At 34.0% G+C, this 24406-nt stretch overlaps 1 protein-coding gene across 2 annotated transcripts in view; it reads left to right on the top strand.

Moving 5' to 3' along the window:
- Positions 1-24406, top strand: part of LOC132706752 (acetyl-CoA carboxylase) — a 92413-nt gene that overhangs the window by 956 nt on the left and 67051 nt on the right. Inside the window, exons 1-2 of one of the 2 annotated variants that reach the window (XM_060678262.1) lie at positions 17104-17177; positions 22606-22725. In XM_060678262.1, coding sequence (XP_060534245.1) covers positions 22680-22725 — 46 coding nt within the window. In that variant the 5' untranslated portion in view covers positions 17104-17177; positions 22606-22679. Of the gene's footprint in view, positions 1-17103; positions 17178-22605; positions 22726-24406 lie in introns of those variants that run through there. The other variant, XM_060678261.1, reaches the window with a different exon arrangement.

Raw genomic sequence — 24406 nt, 5'->3', positions numbered from 1 at the left:
GGTAGCGCGCAATATGTAGTTCATTTTTCATCGGGCTTTGGTCCAATTTGATGCGCGATTAGTGCGGCATAGTGATTATTGACCACTTCTGGGTATGCGTTATAGCTTCAAGGATCGTAAAGTGAACAGCCCGTCCCATTGAGTTTGCAATTTTTTTGTTACGTTGACGAAACTAAGCTGGTTTGTAAAGATAATTGTTAAGGTAAGATTACACCAGTTAATCTCACCGTTTCTGTTGCATTATTGTTTGTTTTGATCGCTGTGGTGTTTTTCAGTTGGTTGGAAATATAAGAATTTGAAATAAGAAATTGTTATTTATAACAATACCTAAAAAAGTTTTAGGTATGTACAGGATGAGTCAACGATATCTCGCTGGTTTCAAAAGAAAAAAATGAAGAAAAAAATGGTAAATACAAAAGTTGCAACGCTTATTAAGATGCAAAGTATGAAGCGCGGCTCTAAAAAGCGTGACGAACAAAACTTACATTTTTTTAAATTTTGTTCTCAATTCCTTTTAAAATTCTTATTAATCATAATACGTACCCAACTTTAATTTTTTTTTCAATATTTTAATTTCTCTAAAGAAAGATTAGTTTTCATGACTTTTCTAACAGGAAACCGAAAGTCGCTTTTTAAAAAAACTTTATTTTTCAAAACTACAAAATTAATTGTTTACCGCAAGAGCGTATTCAACTGACTAACCAACAAATAAGCGCAACAACAGTTTTATATGATTAAAAGCTGACGCGGCAAAATCTGGCTGAGCATCTTCTTCCTATGGGTGTAGGGATGAGTCGTGACATAATTCCTCCCTCCTTAGATTCAACTTCAAGGGTTAGCGTGGAAGTTGAACATTGGCTAGCTCGATAACTGGTTCTGGTCTTCTTTCGGCTTTTTTGATATTCCTAATGTTGAGGAACTTCTTATAGCAAGCGTAGCAGCAGGCGATAATTATTATCCCGTAAATCGATAAGGTCCATAAGTTTGGAGACTCGACGAAAGGACTTATAGCGGAGATTTCTGGTTGTTTCTGCAGGATTTGGGCCCTTATTGTATGCAGCTCGTCCAACTTGACGTCGTGGAGCTCGATGTTAACATCTGGCTGAACTGGTAATTGGTTAATGACATCACCAAATTTGGATAGAAGTATCGACTGGCTAGTACTGGTTGATTTTTCGCTTACGAATACTCCTTGGCTAGACGATACCTTACAGTCGATTGGTACGTCAAACAACTATGTACCAGTCAGGATGAGAGTCTCTTCTTTATAATTGCAGACCAACTTGATTTCTTCTTTGCGAGGGAAGATACCAATAAACTGATTGGAACCTTCCATACGTTGGAATTTTGGCTTAGTGACTGTAATTTGAGTTTGTTGACATGTAGAGGTGTTACCAGCTTCAAGTAGCTGAACTTCGCAGGGATTATTTCTAGCGATTTCTTGTAGGTTGGCTTCTCCGCAGATATAATATTGTGGTAGAATCTTTTTGCAGGGGTCGCTTTAGTTAGTTAGTTTGGTTGGTTGGTTTTTAACAAGAATTTATTTCGCGGAACTATCGCTTTAAACTGACTCCCATTAAAAATAGGTATTGAATACAGATGAAAATAATCAAAAATGTCGATTTGAGTAGTCGGGACCTTTAAAATATATGTTATTTTCTTATGGTTAATGTAACATTCGATATCGATTAAATTTTGAAATTTAAGGATATTTTCCGGAGTTACTGTTAATGGAAACTGTCTTTTATTTAAGTACTTTTCTACTCTAAGGAGTTCTTCAAATAGATCGCTTGCTTTTATTATACTTGGATGTACTGTATTTAGCCTTGCAAAAGAGATTGAATTTTCAATGTCCTGTAACACTGAGTATATTATTTCATAAAGGCTTATTAATTGATTCAAGTAATCTACGATAAAGAGTGAATGACCTTCTGTACCCTTAATAAAAATTATTATTTCATTAATTTTATTTTCTAAGATTTTTTCGTTAGTAGCTATTTTGCGAATTGTTGTGTTAAATTGTGTTATCAAATTAATAGAAACCGAGTTTTGCTGAGCTATGCTATTTGCCAATTTTTCTTGATTCTGCTCAAGGATTTTAATAATGGCGTCATAACGTTCGCCGTCAGAAGAATCTAAATTGCCACTAATTGATTTAAATATTGAACCTAGACCGTTAATCAAACCTCTTTTGGACCTTTGAATATCGGGAACTAGTTCTTTTAATTTTATTTCTACTTTTTCTTTTATTAGAAAAAGGAGTTTAAAATGATTAATACTTGCATTTTTATATTCAGGATTGGATTCTATAGTTTTCGCTAAAATGGTTGACTTAATTTTTAACTTATCTACTTCTAAAACTATTTGATTAAGATCGTAATAATATATTAAATTAAAAGCCGAATCTTGAATTTTTGCAGACCCTAGTTTCAAAAGAATCATGCCGGGGTTCGTATTCAAGTTTCTTACTGCAATGTGGCTGCTTTCTTGGAAGCACGTGACAATTGCTGGGAATCTAAAATAATAAAGTATTTAATTACTAAAGGTGTAATTTTTCTTTCTGGGACGTTTTAAGTTATTCATATGAATCTTTTCTTCCGTTCCCGTGGAAACTGTTTTATGAGCGGAATCTAATTTAGTGATGACAGTAGGTTTTTGAAATTCGTTCGCAGTTTTTTGTCTTATGTGTTTTTTCACATACACCATTTGCTGTGGTTGAAATATTTCAGGATTGTCGCGATTTTTATTCAAGTTTTCTATTACAATTTCTTTATTTTGGATTATTTTTTTGTTTAAATTTGAATACAAAATTTTGGTCCTTTCTTTATGGTCATCGACATAATTATTAATCAATATTTGATCAATATTAATATCGAAGGGACTATCGTCGGAGATATGCCCGTTAATTATGTCAATTGGCTTAAGTTTTGTTACTGAATGTATGGAGTGGTTATATGCTAACATAGCATATATCATTTTTAAGTGTGCCGGTGATTTTAAGAATCCTTGGGTATTTAAGAGGCGAAAATGTTCTAGTAATGTTGAATGTAACCTTTCGACTATACCATTTGAATCAGGATGATGAGGGCTTATAAAATGGAGTTTTATCTTATGCAAGTTAAGCAATTCCGTTATTAACAAATTTCTAAATTCACGACCGTTATCGACAATTACCTGTTTAGGGACTGAGTGATGGGAAAAGAATTTTAATAAACAATCTGCAACTTCGACAGATTCTGCGGATTCGATAGGATAGGCTTGCGCGTATTTTGAAAAGCTATCAATGATGGTTAGAAATTTTGATTTTTCGACAGTAAAAACGTCCATATGAATAATTTCGAAAGGTCTACTCGCGGTAGGGGTAACATTCATTTTTACCTTGACTGGGTGCCGCTCATACTTACTTTGTTGGCAGATTTCGCAAGTGTTGATATATGTTTGTATTGAGTTTTTTAAATATGGCCAATAATATTTACTTTTAATTTTTTGTTCCGTTTCCTCGATACCTCTGTGGTTCGATTTTCCTTCGTGGTAGTTTTTAATTATGTCTTGTATGTCGTCTTTATTGGTAATGTCGACAAGTTTTGATGTACAGCGTTTTAATTTTAAAGATGGCCATTTAAAATATTTACGAACTACTTCTGTAAAAGGTTCGTATATTTCGGGATTTTCAAAATAGAGATGGTATTGAACGTCGGGTATGATGTAGTCTTTGACGAACTCTAAGATATCTTTTTCGAAATTATTTTGAGATATTTGAATTGTAAGGCGTTTTTTCTTCCCGAATAATATTATCGTTTTAGGTTTCATTGGGGAATGTAATACCGACTTAATTATGATTTGATGTGCGCCGTAATTAACTGGGCTTTCTGTTATCGTGATACCTACAGCGGGATGTTGATCTGCGTTCGTATGTATAGTAATATTGTCATCGTCTGGGACATTGGTAGCGTTGTCGGTGTCAGGCAGCGCAACCATAGAAATGTTGTCTAGGTCAAGGTCATTTTTATTCGTTTCTGTATAAGACGTTTCAGCATTATTATTTGGAACGTCGTTAATGTCCGGCGGAACTTGATTATTTTCGAGGCTTTTATTAAAATCGTCCATGTACTGATTTAGATTAAAACTATCGTTTGTTTCGTTAGTATGTATTTCGATACGCGATAACGCGTCCGCATTTGTGTTGAGCTTACCCTTCTTGTAAAATATTTTATAATTGAATTCTTCTAGTTTTATACGCCAGCGCAATAATTTTGAATTAGGATCTTTTAGTGAAAATAGCCATTGGAGGGGCTTGTGATCCGTAATGATATTAAACTGTCTGCCAAAAAGGTAGGGCCGAAAATATTTGGTTGCCCAAACTATACACAGAACCTCTTTTTCGATAGTTGAATAATTGGTTTCGCTATCGTTTAATGTGCGTGAGGCGTAAGCTACGGGTAAATCAGCTCCGATTGGACCCTGTGAAAGTACAGCGCCTAAAGCGACATTACTCGCATCGGTTGTTAAATTAAACGGCTTCGAGAAATCAGGATACTGTAAAATTGGTTGGTTTATTAGAAGATTTTTACAAGTTTCGAAACACTTAATGAATTCATTATTATGATCAATATTTGCACCCTTTTTTAAGCATTTTGTTAACGGTTTAGTTAACTTAGCGAAATTATTAATAAATCTGCGGTAGTAACCTAGGAGACCTAGAAAACCTTTAATTTCTTTTGTTGTTTTAGGAATAGGATAGTTCTTAATAGCTTTTATTTTGTCGGGATTTGGTTGAACGCCTGAGGGGGTAACTACATGACCGAGATAGGCCACTTCCTTACGCAAAAACTCGGACTTGTCCAACTGTATTTTAAAATTCGCTTCTCGGAGTCTTTGGAAAACATCGCGTAATTTTTCTACATGTTCTTGTAATGATGTCGAATAAATAATAATGTCGTCTAAATAAACCGCACACCGTTCGTTTTGGAGCCCGCGCAATACGTTGTCCATTACGCGCTGGAAGGTTGCAGGTGCATTTTTGAGCCCGAAAGGCATTCTCAGATATTCATAATGCCCTTGATCGCAATTAAAAGCTGTTTTTGGCACATCTTTTTCACTCATTTGGATTTGGTGAAATCCGCTGGCGAGATCTAATGTAGAAAAATATTGACATTTACCCAATTTGTCCAACAAATCGGTTATATTTGGCAAAGGATACTTATCGTCAATAGTTTTTTCATTAAGTTTGCGATAGTCCACACATATACGCCATTTTCTGGTTCCACTCGCGTCCAATTTTTTAGGCACAATCCAAATAGGGGATGACCAAGGAGAATTACTGGGCCTTATTATTTTTTGATCGAGCATTTTTTTAATTTGACGCGCAACTTCTGCTTTATGTATGTACGGATATCTATAGGTTTTTGTGTATATAGGTGTTTCATCTGATGTTCGAATGTCGTGCTTTATTTCATTTGTGAAAGTTAAAGGTGTGTTTTCATTGTAGAAAATATCAGAGTATTCTTTACAGAGTTTCAATATTTCCGACTTTTCTTTATTATTCATATGCTCACTACGGATTGTTTCAGAGATATCAAATTTTGGTTCGTGATTATAGGAAAATTCGCAAATATTATTTAGGTCGATTTGTTGTAAGAATTCCCTGTTAGATTTTTCTACAACTAACGGTTCAGAAAAATCGATGGTAACTTCTTCTGTCGAGTTATTTAAAATACTGGTCAAGGCTATACCATTTTTCGAAATAGATAAACTTTCGGGGATTTCACAATTTCCAATTTTTTGATAGGGAATAATAATTTCACCGTTTTTTATAGATGTTTTAATTTTGATAATTTGTTCGCATCGAGGGCTGATATTGATTTGATTAAGATTTTTGTTTGTGTTTCGATAGAGTAGTTTAATTTTAGTATATGGGGTGTATAAATAACCATTAGCAAAGTCTAGATTTATTTTTAAAAATTGGAGATTATCTACACCAATTAATCCATCAAATACGTCATGAAATTTAAATAAAAAGAATTTTAAATTATTTTGCTTAGGCAATTTAAATATTTTGGAAGAGGGTAACAATGTGCTATATTTATGTGCTGAAACCTGATTTCCTCTTGCCACTATAAATGGATCTTCTTTTATATTTTTCGAGTAATACTTAAATGCTAATTCAGGTGAGATAAAAGATCTTGATGAGCCACAGTCAATGAGAAACTTAAGGTTATGTTCGGGTAGTACGATATAAGGTAATTTACTAATGTTTATATTGTTAAGGCAAAATACGCGATCGTCTATGGATTGTCGTCTTGTAGAGGCGGTTTCGAAAAATTTTGTTCTGTTTCTTGTTCAATTTGAAAATTGTGGTCTTGGTCAAATGTGTAAGGTGGGTCATTGTTTTCGGTTTCTTGTTCTACATATTCGCAAAATTTTTCAGGGTTTTCGCCATGTTGTTCGGTGTTATGCAATTCTTCAAAGGTGAAGTTCCTAGGTTGTTGTGGAAAAGATTTAAAATAGTCTGTTCTTGAATTAGAGGGTTGGTTAAAGTTATTTGACGGGTTTCTAAAACTATTGCTAGTATTTTTTGTGGTGATACTCATTGGAGTAGGTTTTGGCAACAGTTTATTTTGATTAGGGCGGAAAACATTTTGATTTTGGGGTTTCCCGAAAACTTGTGAGTTTGTAAAGTGCTTCGGTTGTTGCGGGTTAGGTTGTATGTTTATCGGTTGCGAGGGAAAATAATGTTGACTTCTAAAGAGATTATTTGGCGTTTGACTATTAAAATTATATAGAACGTTTGGCTTAAAATTTGGTCTTACAAAAGAGTCTTGTAGTATTTGGTTTGAAGGTCTTACATTTTGTATCGGCGGTTTAGGTGTTTTAGAGTAATTTTGAAAGTATTGATTGTTGTATTCGTCATTGACGAACTGCAAAGCTTCAGCAAGACTTGATGGACGCATACAACGTATATTCGTACCTAGAGGCTCTTTAAGCGCTGATAAAAATGTTTTTAAGGCAAGGTCTGTATATAACTTCCTTTTAAGAACTTTCGCAGCGTTCGTCTGTTCATGGTTATCAACGTACGAACAAAGAAGATTTAGAATATATAATACTTTATCATAAAATTGGTTGGGTGATTCGTTAGGTTGCTGCCGTAGCATAACTAAATCACGGTTGAGGCAAGCCTCATCACGTTGATCCGCGAAATTTCTTACAAGAGTGACTTTTAGATCTTCCCAAGTCGAAACATTCTGTATATTTACTACTACTTTGGCTGTGCCAACTAATTTTCCAATAAGGCAATTAATTAAGTAAATATTTTCAAATTTATTTGGATTAGTTTGATCGTAAAAAGCAGTTATAAGGCTATCACAAGTAGCAAGATATCTATTTAAATCATTAGCGTTCCCATCAAAAGTAGGTACACAGTTTAAATATTCTGGTTTAAAATTATTAGCCATATCTGTATATAAATTATTTCTTATACTGTTTTCGATAGAAATATTTTGATTACTACTACTATGTGAGTCAGTTGAAACGATTTTTAAATCAGATAAAATATCGGCTAAGTCTTCTACGGACATTAAAAATTGCACTTACATAAAAAACAATGCGACTCTGGTCATTTTCTATAAGGGACAGTCTCTCAGGTTGGCGATGTGGTCCTACCAAATTTTTGCCTCCTTGCGAAACCGGAACGATTTGAGAACCAATTTCCGATGAGCTGCTGATGAAATGTCTCCGACAGGTTTTCGATAAATCTTCTTAAACACCTACACCAGTCACTCAACAAGTTCCAATATTCCGATAAATCGTAGATACGAAAAGTCTACCGATCGATTCGACAAACTTCGGAATATCCTACTGACTGCGCCACTTTTCTAACAGGAAACCGAAAGTCGCTTTTTAAAAAAACTTTATTTTTCAAAACTACAAAATTAATTGTTTACCGCAAGAGCGTATTCAACTGACTAACCAACAAATAAGCGCAACAACAGTTTTATATGATTAAAAGCTGACGCGGCAAAATCTGGCTGAGCATCTTCTTCCTATGGGTGTAGGGATGAGTCGTGACATAATTCATGCTTACAAAGAAATTACGATTACATTGGAAGATGACTTAAAAGATATATATAAAGTTAGATGCTAGAGTGTGTTCGAAATAAACGAATGTATCGTATACAGACATATGCATTATTATTTTTTCTGAAAGATCTTGCAAAAACGTACAATTTTTATTAAGTGTGTCGTATGCTCATTTTTAATAAGTTGTGATTTATTTTAACTTTTCCAATATTTATGTTTGGCACATTTTGTGGGATTCCGATCATGTCATACGAATAAGTTTTCACATGGCAAGAGGAGTTTTATAATGCCAGACCCCACACAGCGAGAATAGTACGAAAATATCTAAATGGGGTGAATATTGAGGCCTCCGCGCAATCCACACCTTAAGCCGATAGAATATTTATGGTATCAGATGGGTAACCTGCTAAAATATCATTAACCACCACCTGCCCCCTTGTAGGATGTAGAAAACATCAGGAATAATTGTTACGTTTGATATTAAATTCCGTTATTTATTCAATAAGTGAGATAAAGACAAAATGCTGAAAAAAAAAAGGTGACTATGAATTGATTTAATATGTGATAATAAGTATAAAACCTGCTTTTTTTAAAACTCTGTGTATGTCCAAAATTTAAATTTAAAAAATTATGTTTTACTATTTACAAAACTTATAGATTCTTCTTGAGTCGGTTGTTGTTGAGACGAACTTGCTAACATTGGTACTCCAACATAATCGCAAAATATCTAGCTTCGTACTTAATTCAATTCAATTCATTGAACAATTAAAAAGCATTACATTAGATACACAATATATTCTAGTTAGTTTCAACGTAGAATCCCTCTTTACCAAAGTCCCTATTCCTGAAACTCTCAAAATCATTAAAATCCGAGAATCTTGAACCAAACCTTATCTTTATTGAAAAATGCTTGTCTGGAACATATTTTTCTGTGAATGGTCAAATTTTTGAACAAACGTCGGGAACAGTTACGGGTTCTCCACTATCACCAGTCATCGCGAATATATTTATGGAAGCCTTTGAGAAGATCTCGACGTCTTCCATCTAAGACCAAAATTATGGAAACGCTACGTCGATGATACTTTTGCTATATGGCTTCATATGGTCAAGAATCCCTAGTAGATTTTCTTAGACATTTAAATTCTATGCAGCCTAAAATACGTTTTACCATTGAATTAGAAACTAATAATAACCTCCTATTCTTAGATATTCTTATCAATAGAAAATCAGACCTAACATTGTGTTTACAGGAAACCTAGGCCTTTATGCATTGTCACATCACCATCCGGCCCAAAAATCATCGGTTATAAACTCTCTTGTTTATAGAGCCGTAAAACTATCTCAGCCCGAGTCACTGAACCCAGAATTAAAACACCTTATCTCTGCTCTTCTGTCTAATAATTTCCGCATTAAAGATATTAAGCGTTCCATCACAAAATCCAGTTCACTACAACCTTCCAATAGCAATGAGGCTGAAAGCAATCCTACACTTTTCACTGTGATCCTTCCTTACATTCAAAACATCACTGACCACTTATCAAAAGTTCTTAAGAAACATTACGTCAAAACCAGATCTACCACTTGTCCAAACATCTCTTAACATCTTTAATGAAGTGTACTTGTTTTGCCATTTAAAAATAGTTTAAAAAAATTGAGATTACGATTTTAAAAAATACTCAATTATGTAATGCGAGAAATTCGAAACACATGTCGGAGCTCAAAAAACAACTTCGATTTACCGAATTTATTCCAAGTGGCACTGTATATCCAAACAGTTTTTCTGGTGTTTGGAGCCGGCTAACCAAAACAAACAGAACCATGTGGCGCGTTTCAAAACGACCAATAGCGAAACGGTTCGCCGATCGTATGACGTCAACCGACCAATGGCGTCTCTACGCGCATCGCGAACGACCACGTTCGAGGCATGAACCCTGAGAGTAAATAAGAGATACACTCCGCTACTCGTTGACAAAAAACCATTAGTATTTTATTCCAACAATAATTCTAAGCGGTGTAATAGACGGGAACTAATATTATTATTAAGAACTAGTGTGTAGAATTTGTTGAAGGATTATTGATTCTCCAACGCACCGGATATAAACCAAGGTTGGGAAAATTACAACTTAGTTTTTTGAAGCTTCGCCCAAAGTAGACAAATTTTGGTCAACGCCCTCGACACGGTACACGGTGCGATTCTACTCGGTGGCGGAAATAAATGAGCAAAATGTCTGTGACGTATTGTGCAGTGGAAGGTTGTGGCAGTAAATTAAACGAGGGACTGTATTTTCGTCGTTGTCCATTAGATGAGGTCAGGTAATACTATTTTAAAAGCTGTTTCCTATTTCTTTTCAATTGATTTTATTGCTTACCGTTATATTTCGTAGTATATTCAATGTCAATGTTCAATTGTCCTTGTTTGCAGGTGTCACGCTTAGAAAAATGTACTTGGACTTATAGGCACTCATGGATACGCTAATATAACTATGTCACAATCGAATAGGAACCTGCATTTCAATGAAATCGCCTTCAACTAATTATTGTTATAAAAAGTATCGAATATTAATCGAATTTACTATAAAGCTTAATAACTCCTTTGAAAAAGAAGGTATCAAGCCGAACTAAAAATTAAACCATTAAATACAAACAAGGCTTGAGAGGTTTGACAACAGAAATTTTCTATTCTTAACATTTAAATTCCAGAGGGTCTTTTACATTTTTACAAAAACTACGTATTTAATCAAAAACGCTCCAAAAATCTCTTAAGACAAATGTAAATTTTTACTGTTTATAGTGAAGCCGGATATAGTGAACTTTGGGATAAAGTGAACTAAATTTCGTCAAGATTAGGATACATTTTCCGTTTTTAATGAACTTTTTCGGGATTTCATCAAGTAATTCCCTGGAGAAAAGTTAAAATGCATAGCACATTTGTTTTGTTATTTTTTTTATCTCAGTTGTGATTTAGATTTCGTGGACAATATTGATGACAGAGCTTCCAAATGCAAAAACGAAAAGCATTAACTTTGAAAGAAAAATACGATATTATACAAAAAATTAAGAGTTGTATGAAACAAAGTGATATTTGTGGTAAAATAATGAATTTGACTAAAGCAACTGTCTCCATTACCTGGAAAAAAAGATAGATTTTGTCTCGTCCTATGGTGAAATGAATGTAAGTTGTAAAAGGCTCAGAAAATCAACTCATGAAGACGTCAATAAGAGACTTTCACAGTAGTTTATCCAAAAAAGAAAAGCAAATGTTCCCATAAGTGGTCCAGTTCTTCAGCAAAAAGCAAGTGAAATGTAGTAGAATGATAGCAAGAGATTTTGTGTGTTCCAGAACGATTGAATGTTTTAAAAAGAGAAATTGTATCTCTGGAGGAAAAATTGTTATTGAGTCTGTATCAGTTGACAATATTCCATTGTTAATAACTGGCTCACAACGGTTTGGCCTGACCTTTGCAGAATTTATGACAGTGGCAATGTCCCAGAGTTCCGTTGCACCAAATCAAACTGGTTTTTATGCCACCCAATATCAGTTCAAAACTGCAGCCCATCAAGGAAGGATCAAGGAATAATCCATTCCCTGAAGTGTCACTATAGGAAAATTTTGTTAATACCAACGTACATAATATTATAAATTATGTAATAACCCCCATTCATCGGGTAAACAGATGTGTACAGAAGTTCATTTATTGCTTATAGTAAACCTCGGACACAGCCAACCAATTTTGATGGAACTTTCGAGGACACTATATCTGATAAGAATAGACATTTTTTAGTGTCAAACTTGTCAAGCCTTGTTCTTTTTTATTGGTTCAATTTTTCGTTCAGCTTGACACCTTCTTTCTTAAAGGAGTTGAAACTTTGCGGTAGATCATGATCAATATTTGTATCCAAGAAGCGGATATTTGTTTAAAAAATTTTCATTTTAAACTATGTAAAAATAAAAATAACTTTATTAAGTGCGTCATATTATTTATTTATAAATATATCATACTTTTGGAAACCCCTCGTATATGGATCTGCTACACGGGGAACAAATACAGATAATAGAGAAACAAGAATAACGAACGTATCTCAACACATCAAAGGTCCGACAGAGAGTGCGACAACTTATAACGGGTGATTCAATAAGAGTTTCCACATTACAATCTGAAATATTTTTGAAACGCCACTGTATTTGTTTATTATCATATGATATTTCTAACCTCAAAACATAATCAAAATTAGTCATGGAGCAATATACGACTGAACAACGTGTAAAAATTGTGCAAGCCTATTATGAAAATGGTCGATCAAAAACAAATGCATTTCGGGCTCTACGTGAATTTTTCGGCACGCCAAATCAAAAATTTGGGCAAACTCGATTTGTAACTAACCTCAAAGTCCTTCAACGTGCTCGTACAGCTCGGTCAGATCAAAATATTGCCATTGTTCGCGAAAGTGTAGCCGAAGATCCAAATACATCCATTCGTGATCGATCGCAGCAAGTGGGCCTTACGTATTCAACCACACAGCGAATTTTAACAAAAGACTTGCGTCTACACCCATATAAAGTCAAAATAACTCAGGAGTCATTTTTCAACGAAAATCATCTTAAGCGATGAAGCACATTTTCATGTTGGTGGCTGTGTAAACAAACACAATGCTCGTATTTGGGGATTAGAAAATCCAAGAGAGATTGTTCAAAAAGCAATGCATCCTCAAAAAGTGACTGTTTGGCGCGCATTTTTGTAGGAATTTTTTCTGGGAGCAGTTGGAAGGATGGAGCCACTTGTCACACATTCAGAGAAGCGATGGTCGGATTATCTCACGTAACGCGGCGATATCAATTGGCCGCCGCGATCATGTGATCCTACTCCTCTAGATTTTTCTTTTTGGGGATATCTAAAAAGCAGAGTGTATAGAAATAAATCAAACACTATTCCAGAGCTGAAACAGGAGATTAGACGCGAAATAGCTCACATAGAACCTGAATTGTGTCAAAAAGTGATAGAAAATTTCAATAAACGAACTACGTCATGCCACATGAGTCGCGGGGGTCATTTGAATAACATCATCTTTCATACCTAGTTGTAATACACTAATCTAAAATGTTTGTACGTTTGTATGTTTATATTCTTCCGAGTTTTTTTTTATTATTTTAATGTGGAAACCCTTATTGAATCACCCTTTATTTTAATTCTGTAAACTTTGGTTTCAACATAAGCGATACCAAATGCCGTAAGTCGCGTTGCCCGATATACGGCGTCAAATTTTTTCTTACGTGGTAGAGCTCTTAGGAGTAGCTTATACTCAAATTGTACTTCTGAAGCAACCGTTCGGTATAATAGCGTAAAATTTTAAAAATCAACCAAATTACAAAAGCAATTTTAATGTTCTTGTATATTTAAGTATATTTAAATAATACTTATACATCCGGCAAATACGTCGACACGTGGAGTGAAACTCGGATTTAAAGCCCGATTAAACATAAGCAAATGACCTCCTGAGGTACTCAGAGGGTCTTCCCTAAGCATGGACCTCACCTGCTGTTATAAAGGCTTTGGCATTAAGTGTAACGTGTAATGTAATGTGTAAATGCACTAGATGTAACGGAGCACCTTCATCAGTTAATCAAGAGAGTTGCTATGAAATATATACAGGGTGTTCGGTAAATTAGAGGAAACGCGGTAAAATAGTGGCCAAGCAACAGAAATTCGAAATCTAATATTTTCCGATTTATATCTTGTCAAAATTCATTTTTTTAAATATTTTTTTATTTATTTATTTTACACAGGATCCTGATTTAGTAAAATTCATCGTTACAAAATAAAAGTGCTATAGAAATCTGAAATTCTGAAAAATCTGAAACTAGAGGGCAGTTTACCTAGAACATTTTTTATTTAATTTACCTGGTAATATTACTATTATTTAGACTGAACAGATTGCCTTTACCAGAATCACAAATTCTCAAAAATTGTTACTCTTGTTTAAAGTCGATAAGTGTTATCGTTTAGCGACAAATCGACTTTTTTAATTCTCGATCCGAATACCCCACACTTTATGGCATTAGTCAATGCAATGCATGTTTAATTTAACATTTTCGGAAATAAAAAGTCGTTAATAATAATCGGGAATTAAACAGTATACAGCTCCAATTGCAATTCATTTTCGAAATGTCCACCGTTCATTTCTATACATCTTAAAAAATGCTGTCGAACAAGAACAAATATGCCTCGCCTATCATTATCTTTATGTCGTAGGACATTGATATCTGTCATAGGTATTTCATACACTAAAGACTTTAAGTGCCCTCAAAAAAAAAAAGAAGTAGTCCATCGGATTAAGGTCTTGTGAACGAGGCGGCCAAGCTAGAAGTCCGCCCCGACCCACCGACAGTCAATGTAAAATGGGATGAAGCGCCATCTTGCATTAACCACATGTTATATCTCCACTGCAAGGATGATAGTTCCTCTTGGAGAAATTGCAAATATGGGGTCTTATAAGATTATCTCCTATAATCACTGCCCATACATTTAAAGAAAACCAGCGCTGATGTTTTTCTTCAATTTTTGCATGTGGGTTTTCGATGCATATTTCGAAAATTTACAATGCCATCCATCACGACTACATGCAGCTTTGTCAGTGAACAAAATGACATTTACGAATTGCGGGTAATAGCTCATCAGTGCTTGAACCATTTGAATATGAAAGTGGCGAAGATGATTTTCATGCAAAACTTTCCAAACTGTTGGAGACCAAGCAATATTATCAGTTTTAAATGATTCTCTTTCACCAAATCTTCTGTGTATATTGATGAATGTCTTAACAGATGGAACTTTTCTTGCTGCATTTCAATTTGCTCTTTCGTAGCAAAAAGGCATATCGCGATTTTCAGTATTTGAATATTTCTGATGGGTCATCACAGTAGCAGTTGGATAATAAGCTCTTTTAATAGAAACTAATTTTTAACGGATTGTGATAATGACTTTTTCAGATTTCATTAAGTCCTGTCAGGTAAAATCACTTTTACAGCCGAGGATAAAACTCGATTTGTGGCTAAACTATAACACTTATCGACTTAAAACAAGGATAACAATTTTTGAGGATTTGTGATATTGCCTAAGTCGATCTGTTCTACTTTGCAATATCAGTCTGAATAAATAAAATACGGGGAAAATAAAAAAAAATGTTCTAGGTAAAGTGCCCTCTAGCGACAGGTTTCTGAAACACTTTTATTTTGTAACGATGACTTATACTAAACCAGGGCTATGTGTAAAATTCCAGCTTACTCCGTTTAGGATTAAGCCAACCGCGTCAAAAATAGAATTAAAAGAAAATGAATTTTGACATATTTACAATTCGAAAAATATTACGATTTCCAATTTTTGTTACATGACTTACTACCATTATTTTACCACGTTGAATCTTTCTTCCAATTTTCCGAACTCAATTTCCGAACACTCTGTATATATTCCAAACTCGGTGGCCTCGATAAAAATAGGCATTCAAAAATTGGGTTATTGCTATATGAGGCTGTGATATCTATTTTTAAAATATTATTTACATTGGAACATTGCCACATCTACCTTAGCCACATACTTTTTTCATTTTTTTATGGAACGCCCTATTAGATTCTTCTTTCCCTGTAGTTACCCCATTTGTATTTACTTTAGTTTATTAATAAATGAATAAAAATCCGCGTATGAACATTTCAGCTGCAAGCCAAGATCTCACTTGGCATCTTCAATGCTCGCGCTCCGAAAACACTTCGAACACTGGGAGGTTATCGGCGGTGTTTGCGGTATTTATACCCTGCGCCGGAGGTTGTAACGAAGCTGCTTGTGCGGGAGGGGAGACGACTCCGCCTCCCGAATTTTCGCGTTGTTTATTTGGCCTGATCGTAGTTGCGATGTCTCCGTTGGCAGCTGCGTATCGTTCTGCCATTTGATTATCGTTTTCCACGTGTTGAATAAATGCAGAACGTCGTCTTTTGCATTTGGGTGTCCGGACTTTTCTATCTGCATGGCCTCTCGCATAATCCTGGTCCTAAAATTAGAAATGTTAGCTATTTGTTTAGAAGTGCCGAAATCAATTTTATGGCCTGCCTGGTGTTGGTTATGGAATAAAGCCGATGTTGATTGTTTATTCCTTATAGGTAATCGATGTTCCTCGAGCCTGGCTGAAATCCTCCTATTGGTCTGTCCCACGTACGTCAAGTTACATGATCCGCAAGCGACACTATATACTCCTTGCTTTTCCAAAGTAATTTTTTGTTTTGGGTTTCTTAATATTGCTCTCTGCCATTTCAAACCAAAGATTTTTTGCCCTGGCTATCTATAGTTTTATCATCAAAATGGGGATTGTTAGGGAAGAATATATTTTTTTACCGTTTATGTATTTTTAATAATTTTTACGTCTTGTCTTATGTGCCGCATGTACATTTATCATTTAATTTCAACTTGATTGTCAGCCCTCTGGTGTAGAGGTTGAAAGAGGCACGTTGTGTAAGTTTTTTATATATATTTTCATTGTTTAACTTCGATGTCCGATGGAATGTTTTTCTCCGTATTATATAGGGTCCTGATGAAGCCTGTATCCATGGGCGAAAGCTTGATTGAACAATAAATTTCCACTTACTACGAGCTTTAACATCCCCCCTTTACTACATTCATGAAATTTGGGGCGATCCCTAAGTGAAATATTGTGTAGTCTTGTTACCGTTACTGTCCTTACTTATCTCAAATTTGAATGGTGCATCAATTTCAATGCGAAGTTTATTTCGAGGCCGTTGCGAGCGTAAATTTGACATCGAATTTGACCCGCTGCACGATGGGACCTCAACGCGTCGTTATCAAAATCACAAAGAAACAATGTCGCGATCTGCTGTTCGCGTCCGTGTTTTTTTTTTCGTTCGCGGATAAATGTCAGAGCAAGGGTATTTTGGTCAATCACGCCAAGGTTATCTGTAATTCGAATTTAATATCAAAATAACGGCCGATAATGTCTTTCGAATTTTCCTCCGCGGTTCAGTCTGGAACGGGATTCGGAAATCGTCGGGTGAATAGTTGAAGTGCGCATGATAATCCAAGCGGAATAACCTGTTGTTTTATTAAGTAAGTCGTCGACCAAGTCGCGATAGTAATCAAAATCATATTTTAAATGCTCAGGATTACCGATTAATAATCCACAAATTCATTTAATTGGGGTGTCGGTAATACTCCGTATTTTCCTATATTTCCCCGTATTTCTTACAATTACCCAAATATTTCCCCGTATTTCTCTCTATTTCCTCGTATTACCCAAATATTTCCCCGTATTTTCCTATGTTTCCCCAATTACTCAAAGAGTTCTCCACATTTCCTCGTAATTCCCTTATTTCCACATATTTACCCATATTGCCCAATTATTTAAGCATATTTTCTTGTATTACCCAAATATTTCCCCTTATTTCCTAGTATTACTTAAATATATCCCCGTATTTCCCTATATTTCCCCGAATTTCGTCGAATTACCCAAATATTTAGTCGTGTTTCTTTGAATTTACCAAATATTTCCCCGTATTACCCAATATTTACCCGTATTTTCCTTTATTTTTGCGTATTACCCAAACATGTGCTCGTATTTTCCTATATTTCCCCGTATTTCCTACAATTACCCAAATAGTTCCCGGTAATTTCCTATATTTCCTCCAATTACCCGGATAGTTCTCCATATTTCCTCGTAATTCCCTTATTTCCCCGTATTTCCCCGTATTGCCCAATTATTTCCCCATATTTTCTTGTATTACCCAAATATTTCCGCGTATTATCTATATTTCCCCGTATTTCCTCATATTACCCAAATATTTAGTCGTATTCTTGAAATTACCAAATTTTTCTCCGTATTACCCAATTATTTCCCCGCATTTCTCTCTATTTCCCCGTATTTGCCTTTACTTTCGCGTGCTCCAATATGTGCTCGTATTTTCCTATATTTCCCCGTATTTCCTAGAATTACCCAAATAGTTCCCCATATTTCCTCGTAATTTCCTTATTACCCAAATATTTCCCTATATTTCCTCGTAATTATTGCTCCCTATATTTCCCCATATTTTCCCTTAATATCCAAATATTTATATATAACAATAATAATAATAATAAAAACGTTTATTGCTAACGGCATGAAAAATTACAATATATGTATATATATATATATATATATATATATATATATATATATATATATATATATATATATATATATATATATATATATATATATATATATATATATATATATATATATATATATATATATATATATATATATATATATATATATTAAAAAGAAAAATCATTGTTACAGATAGCAAAAAATAAGCCTTATATAGTTATTGAAACTGGATAACTTTAAGGGAAAAATGCGTTTCCACTTACAATATAAGTTATTATTTGAGATGGCGAACTTAAGAACTTATTGCACCCTTCTGAAGTGATTGGAGAAAAATATTTATTAGCAAACCCTGTAAATGGCCCAACACACATATAAAAAAAGAATTTGATAATGATGCTGATAATAATGTATAAACAGAGCAGAATACTTAATACTTTAGCTAATTCTTTTGTATAGTAGAAGGTCCAACACCAACTAACCAAAACTAGCATCATACAATACAACTGACATATAATAATACAACTTAAATATGGTTTGCCTCAATAAGAACTTCAACTATTTGCAAGAACAGAATTTAGAGGTTAATTTTGTTAATCTTGCCATTTTCCAGCACACAAGCGGAAAAAAGGCGAAAAAAGCGTTAATAGCCACAGTTAATAGAGCCGAAATAAATGTTATAATCAAATGTCATTTTAAGTAGAAACCTGGAAAACTAGATTACTTGGACTGAGGTGACTTTTACTTGATGAAAATCCATGAAACATCCCTCGTATTATTAACTATGTAAAATATATGTCTGTTTTGCGGAATTTGATATTTCGCCAATTTAAAGGAAACTGCTTACGTAGGCACCGTAAATGAACCGGTGACCCATGAGCATATCATTAACGCGTTGATTCAAAACCTATTTGACGGTTACCGTACATTTTTAATGATTCTTCCATGTGTTTTCTAAGTCATTCAATATAATCATTGGGTAGTACTCGGTGTAATTTTTTAAAGTACTTCACAGTATTTCATCATAAGAAAATATTGAAACAAATAACAGTGTCAGAAAAAACTCAAATCCGGAGTTTTAAGTTAAAATGGGGATCATGTCCTAAAATTTATATTAAACCAAGATGTAGAACTTTCAAGATATGCATCGAACATTAAAAAAGCGCATACAAATAAAAGTTTTGATTACATTACCATTGATTTTGCATTTATAGATGTACTTCTATTATTTTATATTTGATAAAGGCCGGGTGTTGTCAAAGAAGCTGTCATCCCAATAAATAATTTTTGAAAATCTGACTTCACGCAAAGAAAAGCATAAAGGCCTTCAATAACAAAAACCTAAAAGAACAGCATTGATATTTGTGCCCTCGAAGAGACAAGAATCGAGGTCAAGGTCAAAGGACAAAAACCCAAATCAAGACTACGCAGGTTCAAGATTTAATGAAGATGTAATCAGATAACGATGAACATCTGCTCTCTCAATGAACCACTAGAGGTCAAACATCACCAATAGTTTACATAGTTACCGACAGACGCATACACACACAAGTTAGATCCTCGACGCCAGAACACCCTAGCTACCATAAATAATAGTAAATCTAATAAATACACTAAATAAAACCCTTTTGCCGACAAGTTAAGGGAAAATGCAAAGAGAAAAAGGTAGCACCAAGCAACGAGATTAGAGAAATATATCACGATGCTATCCCTAGCAACACGAAAATTAAAATATACAAAACGATTCCGACCAACTATGACGTACGCAGCAGAAACACAGCCGGATACAGCAAAAATAGAGCAACTTTACCTATTCCTTTCCTTTATTCCTACCCTTTCCCTTTTCCTTCTCTTTTAGATATTTATTGTTTAGGTACTAGTTAGTACTAAAGTTATCCAGTTTTAATCTAGTCGATGTAGATTGGTTTATAACAGTTTTAAATAAACTGAAAATGTTACCCATTCTACTTTCAGTTTTTTGTTGCATATTTAGTTTGTATGGAATGAACATTTTTTCGCTTGGTATTCCACGTTGAATATATATTTTTTTACTCCCTTCTGTAAAATACCAAATTATACACCGGTCTCTAGCATACTGTATCATTTTACCACGTGAGTTTCTCGTCTCACGGATCCGAGCCCCTTCGGTCATTTCCGGGATGTTACCGCATGAATTTGGGAACAATTAGATATTTTCGGAAGTTTTGGTGTCAAAAATCATTGGCCAATAAATACATACACACACATAAATACACTACAATAAATTGCATGTCTTTTCATATCGCCCGACCTAGAAGTTTTCAATGGTCTAAACAAAATTATACAAAAATTTACTTTAAACATATCTCCATTTTTATGGTAAAATAAAAAATCATATATCGAACTAATTTAAAACTAGCAATTCAATATAAAATTATGCTCATGTGAATAGAGTAATTTTTTTTTAAAGAATCATTCATAAATATCAAAAATTTTAAAATGAAGCGATGAATATTTAATTTGAAATACTCAAACTCATTCTCTTAAAAAGAACTATAAATATGTTGAGAATTCGCAATTTTTATTTTAAGCCAACATGGTCTTGAGTATATGCAAAGTTTACTTATGCTCAAATTGAGCTTAACGAATGAATATGTAGACTGGGGCTCCGATATACAATCTACATGTAAAAAATAAAACAGGCGAGAGAGTAATTAGTAGGTATATGAGAACAGAATCCCTGAGGATTGTTTATTGTGTTTGCTGATTTTCAGTCTATTGTATCATATGGTATAATATTTTAGGATAGTGCTTCTAACGTACAAAAATACTAATAATAATGAAGAACCTTATTAAAACTGCATTTTTAATACATTTCGCACTCTGTGAAAAGTATTGAAACTATAAAAAGCTTCAAGAAAACTGTCAAGGAAATATTAGTGACACTAGAACCATATTCGCTTAAAGAACACTTTGGTTAATTATATGGAATAATCGTTGTTGTGGACATTATGTGACATATTATCAGACTTTATCCAGAACGCCCAGCTCCTTTAAAACAGATACATCCAAGGTGGGCAAAGAATTTTGCAGAAAACGGTAACGTATTAAATGCTAAAGAAAACAAGGCAAACATATTAGGATCCGATGAAGCAGTTTCCTCTATTACTAGAGTATATGTAGAGGCAGGTATTTCTCGGGGATCAATCTATTCAGTTTTGAAATAATATAAATATAATGCATTTAAATTTCGTAAAACTCAAAAACTAAGCGCAGAACTAAGTCAGTTTTGCTTGAATTTTGTAAATAGACATAACGAATATAACAATTTTTTGAAAAGCATTTTATGGACTAATGAAAGTTCGCTCACTACAAGAAATGGCTGTAATATATAAAATACGCGATATTGGTCTTTAAATAATCCTAGATAAATACACAAAATAAAAACCCAGTAGTATCAATCAATTAATGTATGGTGTGGTGTCATAGATGGGTCCGATATTTATTGATCAAAAGCTAAGTGGAGATCATTATGTGCAACTTATAGAGCACCAAATAGAACAATATATAGAAGATGTAGCCTTAAATATATCAGCGCTGATTATATGGCAGCAGGACGGTACCCCTTCTCACAATGCTGTGCAAGTTAAAAAATTTCTGTACTTGGAGTATCCCAGGGGTTGGATAGGGAACGGCGGAAGTATAGATTGGCCAGCCAACAGCCCCGACTTAACTTTAATGGATTTTTTCTTTTGGGGACACATAAAAAATCACGTGCACAAAACTCTTTGTAATAATGTCGTGGAACTTCGGCAAAGGATTTCAGAGGCGAATCAATCAGTTAAAAGACAATCCGGAAACAATTAGAGTGTATGAAAAATGTGTTCAGGAAAATGGTGGTCACATTCAGCAGCATTTAGTGTTTTGTCATTTTTAGTGGTTTTGTTCTACTTTGATTTGTAAGTAATTATTGAAATTTTGAATTTTATAAGATATTTTATTAAATACATGTAGGCTTATATGTCAGAAAATTGATAGTGTTTTGTTTTATACGTCACCAAACCTTGGATGCCCAGCCTAAGTTTTGTTTTTTTTTACCTTCATATCTCTAAAAACAAAAAAAACGGTACAAAAATAAAATTGCCGAAATGTCTACCAAATAAGAAATTAATTTTCTATAAACTCAGCCCGAAACTCATCATTTCCTTCATATATTTTGTAATATTCATCACCAATTTAATACCCAAATCCACGCATATACCTTACGATACATCAAAATGGCCTAGTATCTTTATATCACATTGCTTCGTCAATAAATGCATAGAAGTTTTCTAGTCGGTAGCTAATTTAAGTGTCAACAAGTTTTCTGGAATAGGCTGCGCTATATTATATTACGTTTTCCCTTGTCGGCAGGTCTATCCCAATCCGATTTGTTCCGACATCGTTTCCTTGATGTTCCGAACGTAAACGAAACACGCGACGCTAAAATGGCCGAAGGCAAACAGAACGGTGAAACAGCTCACTGGATAGTAGGTAAGCAATTGATATAAAAAAAGGTTCAGTAATGAGGAAAAAATCCGGTGGAGTAATATCTGGAGATCTCGCAGGATCTACCTATCCATATTCTTTTGCTCATACAACGTAGAGCATTTTTCTCGAATTACAAGACCTAATTTTTAAATAAGTTTGTTCCATATTTGTCTACTCTTTTTTCATAAAAATATATACGTTTGATTTTTCAAAGAAACTTCCACACGTTACTGTAATACTTTTGAAAAACCTTCTGGATTCTGAAAAAAAAAAGTGTTAATGGAATAGCCGGAAATTCTTATAACAGTTTCAATCAGTTATAACATTATAATTAACAAGCTTAGGTTGTTAATTATGACATTATTAATGTTTTATTATTAATTGCTGACGTCTAGCTATTCTTCCTGTACCGTTCTTCAGATTTGACCCCGGAGTGTCGGATTTTCATATTTCTGAAATTGTTTTGATGGTAGGGGCCCAGGAACTTTAGTTTAGATATAATGAAGTGAAAGGAATTAAGCCTAAAACCCTGCAAAAAGCTTTAATGAAGAAACAATATATTTTGTTAGGTTGTAGAACCAATGGTGGGGTAATCCTGGTTTAGGGTCGTGAGTATCTTGAATTTTTTCTAGATAGTCTGTTGTGTTAGTGACTACCGTAGCATTTCCTTCTGTTTTTAAAATTACGGGATTACATTTTATCAATTTTAGAGCTATACGTTCGCACTTTGGAATTCTAGATTTAGGAGGTTTGGATTTTCTTAATATTTTTTGCGACTTCAGCTTTTAGCTTTACCGTCACGTTCCTTGAGTACGAGGTGTGTCCAAAAAGTAAGGTGACTTCTAAGTTTTATCAAAAAGCATTTATTTATTCACCAAAATTAATGTTGTCCCCTTCAAAGTAATTCCCCCCAGATATAAACGCTTCTGTCTCACAAAGAAAACTACACGTGCAAACCGGCTGAAATTGTCAACATATGTTATGTGCCAACATAACAAAAAAAATATATCGAAGATCGAATATACATGCGCCCCCAAATTACAAAAGTCATCGTACTCTTTGAACACACCACGTATGTTACCGTTTAATGATTTCTTTTAAGAACCAACGAGTTAATTTTTAAATTTATTTTAAAATACAGGCCTAGTTGCTCTACACGAAACCCGTATTTATTTGGGGGAATCTAAAAAAGATTGAATGATATGACGATTTATTTTCTTTTTTCATTGTGTGAAAAAGCTGAATCTAAGTCTAAAGTTATTGAAAATTTTTGAACTTTCAATCAATGTTATTGTGGTCGACTTAATTTTTTCAAAACATAATAAAACCACACATCATTAAAGCAACAATCGACATAAGCATTGAATATTTTGAATATTTACATTCGTTAAAACGTCAACAAGGTTTTGAATGTATAAAATATGTAGATTTCCGTAGTATTCACGTTCGATTTTTAATCCGTGTTCTAATTAAATGCGAGATTAACATTTCGGAAGAATTTTGTTTTGAAAAAGACGTACAAATCTTGTACTCAGACCCAATTGACACAATGACATTATTTGAATAATCTAATAAATGTATGGACACTTTTATCATAATGTAATAATAATGTTATGTTTCTTAATGCCAGAAAGTAATAAAATGTAGGGGAGGCTTTGTACACGGTGGTCCAAATTCGAGGGGC

Source organism: Cylas formicarius, unplaced genomic scaffold, assembly GCF_029955315.1.
Source record: "Cylas formicarius isolate icCylForm1 unplaced genomic scaffold, icCylForm1.1 PGA_scaffold_8__14_contigs__length_24414737, whole genome shotgun sequence".
NCBI classification, from domain to species: Eukaryota; Metazoa; Arthropoda; class Insecta; order Coleoptera; family Brentidae; genus Cylas; species Cylas formicarius.
The sequence above is the reverse complement of the archived record's forward strand: the minus strand, read 5'-3'. Positions and strand labels throughout refer to the sequence as shown.